This window comes from Sinocyclocheilus rhinocerous, unplaced genomic scaffold, assembly GCF_001515625.1.
Source record: "Sinocyclocheilus rhinocerous isolate Xijiao unplaced genomic scaffold, SAMN03320098_v1.1 scaffold11, whole genome shotgun sequence".
In the NCBI taxonomy this organism is placed as follows: domain Eukaryota; kingdom Metazoa; phylum Chordata; class Actinopteri; order Cypriniformes; family Cyprinidae; genus Sinocyclocheilus; species Sinocyclocheilus rhinocerous.
The window spans coordinates 413,890-422,775 of record NW_015625587.1 but is presented as its reverse complement, the minus strand read 5'-3'; the positions used below and the strand labels follow the sequence as shown (position 1 = coordinate 422,775).

The following is an 8,886-nucleotide window of genomic DNA, read 5'->3' as shown; positions in this document are numbered from 1 at the left end:
TTTTTGTTTTCTTTGAGTACAAAAAGTATTCTCGTAGCTTTGTAAAATTATGGTTGAACCCCTGATGTCACATGGATTATTTTACCGATCTCCTTGCTACGTTTCTGGACCTTGATCGTGGTAATTACATTGCTGTCTATGGGAGGGCCAGAGAGCTTTCAGAATTCATCAAAAATATCTTAATTTGTCTTCCGAAGATGAACGAAGTTCTTATTGGTTTAGAACGACATGAGGGTGAGTAATTAATGACAGAATTTTTGGGTGAACTATCCCTTTAATATCAATCAACCTTCTTTTAAAAAACGATTCATTAAGGACTCAAGACAAGTGACTGTCCTACTGAGCGAGTCATTGAATTATTCATTTAACCGATTTGTTCAAAAAGAATGATTCATCCAGGAAATAAACACTGTGTGTTGCTCTGGGAGCATTAACCAATTCAGCATGGATTTGTTCTTAACTATTATCTAAAATTTTACTCAAAAACTTGTGCTTTTTTCCACTCATTTTGTCCTCACCTGTGTCTGTCACTCTAGTAATGGCCATAACCATGACTGGGAAGCCGACAGCAGAGGAGAGAATCCATATGCAGATGTTGATGATCTTTGCTTTGATGGGTGTGCGGAAGTCCAGGGATCTCACTGGATGGCACACGGCAATGTAACGGTCTACACTCATCATTGTCAGAGTGAAAATACTGGTAAACATGTTGTAGTAGTCAATAGCAATGACCAATTTACACAAGAGCTCCCCGAATGGCCAGGTGCTCATGAGGTATTTGGCACTCTGGAAGGGTAAAGTACTGGTGGCTAAAGCATCGGCCAAAGCCAGGTTAAAGATGTAAATGTTGGTAGCTGTCTTCATCTTTGTGTACCTGAAGAAAAAAAGAGTAAAAGTCAGTCTGAGAGATTCAACGAGATAAGCAATTCATAATTTTCGAATGTCGATCCGCTGCATCTGGGTTTGCAGTGACGATATGAACATTGATGAATACAGATGCAGATGAATGGGATGCACTGATTGTGCATCATTTGAGGTTCTTCTCTGCTTTGCCCTTTTCATTATAAATATCAGATACAATTAACATGATGATCAACTCAAAAATTGTATATTGTTATTTCCTTTTCACTTATCCTATTTTTTTTTTCTTTTTATTATCTGTGTCTTCCTCATATGTGTAAACATACCTGGCAATAAAGCTCTTTCTGATTCTGATTTTAACACCCTTCCACACTGTAAACAACTTTTATTTCAAGAATTAAAATGTTAACCTATGAAAATGATGGCATGCATTGGCACATTCATTCTTTTTTATATTCTGGTGATGTGATAAAAACATTATAAAACATTTTTCAGAACTTGGTTTGTTATCCTATTTGCTTTCCATTAAAAACACAACATTTATAAAATATACTGTTTTCACAATATACTATTTTTTTCAAACTTTTTTTTCAGATACCGCTTACTTTGTTTATTTTTAAGCTACTAGTAAATATTTTTTTGAACAATCATTATTTTAGTTACTCAGAAATATTAATATTATTATATTTTACATTATTACTATTATTATTATTATTATTATTATTATTAAGGACATAATAGATGATTTGGCTATAACGCAGAAATTGTGATAAAGTGTAGTTACAACATCTAACAGCAGGTGCTAACAACATGCTTTCATTAAATGAAGGTGTCTCAATAGTCTCTCTATGATATCATACAATAATCAGCTCATAATTTTCTCTTTTTTCTTCCAAATTAGTAGTGGGCTGATGAATGATGGGGCATCCTTTGAAAGGGTGTGACCACAGCTACTAAAGAAAAACCCAATGCCAAAGGCATAAATTTGAATCCATTGATTATGCTCTCTTAGAGATTTGTCTGGTGCCCACACAGTGAGCTCTTTTGAGGACTTGACATTTGAAGTCTCACAGAGAGGAAGAGAGAAGACAGCACACCCATTAGTGACACTACAGTTTGTTCCTCTCTTTGTACATGGCTATACATGTGGTGAGATGAATAAATCCATTATTATAAGTTCCATTAAGTCTTTTGTGAGTGCATAACATGTTTTGTTGTATATCCATGATTCATGTTTGCATCTCTAATTTTACACTAGTCCCTCATCCAGTTGTACTCTTATTTAGAACTGCCATGAATCACGTTTCACACTAATCAGGGAACATATTTCTGTCACAGACCAGTTCTGGTAAAGAATGTTTAGAGGTAGAGCCATTTTATTGACCTCTGAATGGCGTGGGCATAATTTTCGGATGATTTCGAGATTTGTATAAATTTTTGTATTGTTAGAAAACCCACTAAATACACATATAGTCACAAATAGTTTTTTGTTGTTTTATGCATAAACAACTAAAAAAACTAAATCTAAAAACAAGTCATAAAATCTCACGTAACTGTGTTTCTGCTTTCTTTTTTGGGACTGTTAGATATTTTTTACTGGAAAACAAGAAAGTCAAAAGTCTTTTTTTTGTGCAGCATGAGAACTAATGGATTAAAATGAGGGGGAAATTCTGATGTGGTTGCAATCTAAAAGGCATTTATTTCAAGTTCTCTGTCTGTAATTGAAACTTATGGGGGAATTATTATTGAGTTCTTTTCACATCAGACTTCCTGATGTACAGTTTCTGCCTTCCAGGCTGTAGTGGCTGATACGCTTTAATATTCTCTTCTGCTACATTTTTTTTTACGTCCTCAAATGGGAAAAGGCTTCTGTGAAAGACTAGCAATCCAGACATTGCCAATATGATTAGCCCATTCAGACTGTGCCTCTTAGGCAGTGGCTTTGCACTCCTGAAGACATGTGTTGTGAATAGATTAGAAAGATGTGATCTAGCTGAATTGTAATAGTTATGTGATCTGAACCCTCTGAAGGAACATACCAAAGACTGTAGGTCTCTTTGGTTTTGATTTTCTGTTCCCTCCTATTTTCTTTTGCCTAAATAGGCAAAATACACACATTTTTCTAAAGCTGTGAACTACATACGTACACTTTCATACTTTATTTTAAATTTTAAACGTAAACACAGCATTTTATTTTCGTATGAATAATTAACTATGTGCCTGCTAACATCATTTTCCTGGAAATGATTCTACTCGAGCTGTATTATTTGTACTTGAAATTCTTTTCATTTTATACAGCGTTTTAATGCTGATTTCATATTTGGAACACCTGAACGGATTTGTACAGAATGCTTTATAAGCTTTAGTTGAGTTTGTGGAGGAATTTTTGACAGTTCTTGCAGGAATTTATGGGTTCTGTTTAAAAAAAAAAAAGAATCCTTACGGTACATTTAGAAAGGGTGTTTAGAGGTTCTACATTGGGTTTCTGGGGAGCCCCAAATGGTGCTTCAAGTATCTTTTCATTTTTTACAGTGTTAGAACCTTTACGGAGTTCCAACCATGACATCAAAACATTAATTAGAAATTTAAGTTTTTGTTTTATTGCATAACATATTTGATATTAACATACCTGTGATAAATTTTTAGCCTAATGAAGCCTTTTGTGGCAAATGTGTTTTCTTTTTATAAGAAACCCTTTTGCCTTTGTGGAGTCAAGTATAGAACCACAATATAAGGAACTCTGTCTCTTTCTCTCTATATAGGCTATATACACACAGTGCCGGGAAGATTACAAATTGTAGTCAGTTACTGAATACAAATTACATGAGAAAAATTGCAGTTAGTAATGTAATCTATTTCATTACACATTTTAGTTAATATAATCTAGTTACTTTTATATTGTTTTTGACCTAACTTGTTTATCATGCTAATTTGAATAGGATAATATTGTTCCATACTGACATAAAATGGAACAATACATTACATCAGGGTTTTCCCAAACTGGGGTTTGTGAGGAACAGCAGGGAGTTTGTAAACTGATGAAAAGCTAATAATTAATTAAATCGTAAAAGTATTTTATTTGTTTATGCTGTTAGGCCTCTCAATTGTTTGTTAATTACAGCCACCTGACTAGTGGCTGGCCTGTGTGCAATTTCACAAAACTGAAGGACTTTCCAAACATATATAAGCAATAGGCTTATATAAAAAAAGAAAGATAAAAGGAACAATAGGGAAGATCGATAAATTATGAATAATTTACAGCCATTTTTAAACATTATTTAATCGTATAATCAATAAAAACAGTAACTGTGGTCTGATTATGAGTATTTTAAAAAGTAATATAAACTAATTACAAGTGTTACTTTTTTTGTAATCTGATTACATAATCCAGATTAGTTAATACCCAGGCACTGTAGGTGCAGGAAAAGGACCTGCAATCAGATGATAACAGCAGCTTTAACAACTGAGTTTTGAATTGTTCATGCTGGGAAAATTGTTCTTCCTCCAAAAACTACCCCTAAACTAAACTGGCATATCTGTGGGTGATATAATTTCAGCCCTCAGCCCTGTCTTTCACATTCCACCACTTGCTCAGATTCCAAACAAAAATCCATGTCCACCACATTCTCTGTAGATACAGGTTAGGCTATATCTCAGGGGTTCAGATATACCTAGGATGCATAGGCTATTTGCATGCTCATATCATTCTCTGTAGATTTTGTATTACAGTAAACCAGCAAAGTTAGGGCAAAGTTGGTTATCTGTGCTTGCTTATTAATGTCAAAGTGTGGTAAATTAAATAATTAACCAAACTGGGGTTTGTGAGGAACAGCAGGGAGTTTGTAAACTGATGAAAAGCTAATAATTAATTAAATCGTAAAAGTATTTTATTTGTTTATGCTGTTAGGCCTCTCAATTGTTTGTTAATTACAGCCACCTGACTAGTGGCTGGCCTGTGTGCAATTTCACAAAACTGAAGGACTTTCCAAACATATATAAGCAATAGGCTTATATAAAAAAAGAAAGATAAAAGGAACAATAGGGAAGATCGATAAATTATGAATAATTTACAGCCATTTTTAAACATTATTTAATCGTATAATCAATAAAAACAGTAACTGTGGTCTGATTATGAGTATTTTAAAAAGTAATATAAACTAATTACAAGTGTTACTTTTTTTGTAATCTGATTACATAATCCAGATTAGTTAATACCCAGGCACTGTAGGTGCAGGAAAAGGACCTGCAATCAGATGATAACAGCAGCTTTAACAACTGAGTTTTGAATTGTTCATGCTGGGAAAATTGTATGCTCATTTCATTCTCTGTAGATTTTGTATTACAGTAAACCAGCAAAGTTAGGGCAAAGTTGGTTATCTGTGCTTGCTTATTAATGTCAAAGTGTGGTAAATTAAATAATTAATGATCATCCCACTTTCAGAGACTTCTAAAGTACATATTCACTGACTAAACAATTTCTCTTACCTGACCACACCGTACATAACCAGAATATTTCCAAACAGTCCCACCACGCAGATGACAGAGTACAGCGCGGTGATGCACACAGCGATAGCGACCGCAGCGCTGCCTCTCACCGCCGTCGGCTCGCTGCCTCCGCTCCAGTTAGACAGAAGTCCCGCTGGTTCCTCCATAAAGCTCAAGTTTTGCAGAATTAAAGGATACCGCTCGGAAAAATCACTGACAGTCACTGTTGGAGGCTCCATTATGCGCTTCCCCTGTATAATGCCAAACGCCTTCTAAATAAGTAAAACGGAAAGATTATATCTTTAAAATAAGAGATAAAGATATAGAACAGCAGCTGTAAGGACATCAGCACTGCTCACTTTATGCAGACCTTCTTTTCTCTTTTCCTCTCCTCTCCTCGGGAGTGCAGTCGACTTCCAACTGCTCGTGTTGCTGTGCACGCACTCGCACTGTCTTTCTCCCGAAGTACAACGGAATGGCAGCTGCTGCGCCCGCTCGACACACTGTAAACGTGTAGGCTACTAGCCTTGCTATAAGTGCGTTTGTTAAATTTTCCATTCCATGTCTACATAGTTCAGGTAAACACTTTTAACATTAAAATTTAACCATGGTTTTATTACAGTAAAAGTGTAACCAAGGTTTTTGGCTTATTGATTAGGCTACCATTTGTATAAACACAGTTTTACTACAAATACCATGGTTAAACTATGGTTAGTGTAGCAAAACCATGGTTAATTTGTGGTTACCATGGTTTAACCATGTTTTTTTGTTTTGTTTTTAGTCGTAAGGGAACATACAGTCTACCTGGAAAAAAATACAGTTGTGTGGAAATCTGTGCAACATGAAGCCTAAAATGTATATACTTTTCTGAGTGCCTATCTATCTGTCTGTCTGTCTGTGCACTTCTCCAGAACCACACTGCTGTAGGCCTTATCACCAGCCTGAAAGAGAAAACGACCAAAACACTATGCATAACCAGCATTATGAAAATTAATATATATGACCCATGCTTAATCTTTGCTGCTTTTGCATTTGGGGTTTATAAGTTCTTGACCTCGCTGCTTTGAACTGACAGATTTGTCAAGATTTGTCAAGACTATGGTTTTGTCAGGCATTGCTATTGGCTTAATTTCCTGAAAAACAGGACACCATCTGGAGGCTTTGTATAGTAGCAAGCTGCTATACTGCATGTTGTTTTGGTACCTCTTAAGACATATTATTATTGCGTTAATTCAACTTGTAGGTTGGCATTCTTCATCTACGTCTATGTTCAATACTTTCTGTCTACATCACTGTACCAAGTCACATTCCTCATAAGTACAAACTTCAACTGACATAGTAAAACACCAATGATTATCAGGTGCTCGGAGGCATAATATCTATTAGTTATTTCCCCACTGAGATCCCACTTAGAAAAAAAACACTGACCCTCAGTGGTAAATTTGCAATTAGTCCACATTTTGATAATGAAATCGTGTTCAAGTGATTACATGATCATCAATCAAGAAGAATCTTCGCTATTTCGTTGCTTCTAATCGCAGGGGTTGTGCGGAAATGAAATTATATAACAGAGGAGAATCAAATTCAGGCACTTGACACTATCCTCTCTGATGACTCTTAATGGCTCTCTGCTGTTGTAACGTACTTTTTATCCAATATTCATAGAATAAATATTAAAGTTACCTTTTGTATAAGCTTTTGTATCACTCAGGAAACAAGATGATTTTTGGATCCTGTTAAAAGATGTTTTATGATTAAACAATCTGCATCGATTTAACACAGAAATCTACCATGATTTAAGACGACAAAATGTGCTATAAGATTAATTTGGAGTGAATTATTCTAATTCTGAGTGGCATATGAGCATGTCCTGGCAACTTTCAATAGTGAGACTGAAATTACATTCGACTCGCATGACATGTATAAATGAATGACGCTGTATTATGGTTGTTAGACAGTGAATTTCAGAGCATCCACAAGCTCTGATCTGGACTCAAACTGTTTTGCTTAATGCCCCATAGGTCACCATTTTAGCTGGCCAGTAGAAATCTAAACTGAGAGAGCATCTGTTGTTACAGATGGCTTTATAAATATGCCTTGATGAGAGAGATTGGATCATTAACTCACATAGACCATTCCATTTCTGGTCAGGCAAAATATTCCTGGAATTTCTCAATACAAGTTTTTCTTCTTTTTTTTTATTATTTAACTAACTAATTATACCTGTATGTGTGATTATGGCAGGTTTGACAGAGACCAGATGCTGAACTTGGCCACTAACAGACTGAAGTCTAGTCCGAGAGCCAGATGCACCCATTAAACCATCTGACCATAAGCCAACGCCTTTAGTTGTGAATGAACTGACCATATGCCATTCAAAAAATAAAAATACAAGTCTGAATATTGGCAAAATAAAATCCTGAGCCTTTTTAGAGTGTTGAAATAATATTTAAAATTGCTGACGAGAGAATAAGAAATATTCTTGATCTTCTGACTGTTCACATGATTTTGATGTCAAGCCATAAAAACTGAAGTCTTGCCAAGAAAAAAATATCACACAACCTGCCATTGTGTGCCACCATGATTGTGCAAAGAAACAATTAAAATGTAAGTCTTATTTTCAATATAACACTGTATCTTATGTATAAAAAAACATGTACAGAACATGTCTTATGTACAGAACAAAACCAAATAATTATCATAACAATCATAGCCCATCTTTTGACACAGCTTTATAATAAAAGTATGCAAATCTGAGGGAAATGCTTAATGCAGGGTCTCAATCTGCGAACAAATTTGTAATTGTAGCTATATTTATCACTGGTTTGAATGCCAGGTAAGTTTAAGTGGTCTTATCTAGATTAGCACTTGATGTGAATTATCTGATTCATCATTCTTTCTTAAAAGGCCTCATTAAACCATACATCTAGAGTGCAGACAGAACATCAAACATTGAATAATAAGTAAACACTATGGATTTCATTCAACCATGTAGTAATATGTGCTGTTAAATGTTATATTTTCATTAAGTGTGGTTAGACAGATTGCATAATGCTCAAATATTATGTACGAATTGTTACGAAGATTGTTACGAAGCCCCAGTTTGCCCAAGGATCAGTGCATGATAAGACAGTAGGTTTGCTTAATTATCATTAATGTGAAGGACAAAACAAGCCATGAATGTCATTAACATCTAATCAGTGTTTCTGCCTCTTGTCATCAGCAGAACTGATAAATTCAGGCTATAGTGTGAGTATAGAGTGAAACATTTCTGCTACGTTTACTGAAAATGTTCATTTAAATACAACATTATTTTATAAGGATTTTTTTTTTTTTACCATAGCAAGCAAATATTAAGTCCCCACCTAATTGTTCCCTTTTGTGAGTGATTGTCTGACTTCATTGTTTTTTCCCAATAACAACATCCGTGGCTAAAAGGCATTCTTATTGCAATTATAGTTTACAAGGCTGCAATGCATGTCAAAAAATATGCATGTAATATGTACTCGCCATTTTGCTTTTTCAGTTTGGATTGGCATC

At 34.9% G+C, this 8,886-nt stretch overlaps 1 protein-coding gene across 1 annotated transcript in view; it reads right to left on the bottom strand.

Annotated features, from left to right (window-relative positions):
- LOC107756112 (delta-type opioid receptor-like) overlaps positions 1-5,585 on the bottom strand; it is a 9,085-nt gene extending 3,500 nt beyond the window's left edge. The window contains exons 1-2 of the mRNA XM_016573115.1: positions 5,347-5,585; positions 519-874 (exon numbers count right to left, since the gene is read on the bottom strand). Of these exons, the coding sequence (XP_016428601.1) occupies positions 519-874; positions 5,347-5,585 (595 nt within the window). The remainder of the gene's footprint in view (positions 1-518; positions 875-5,346) is intronic.
- Positions 5,586-8,886: the final 3,301 nt, after the last annotated feature.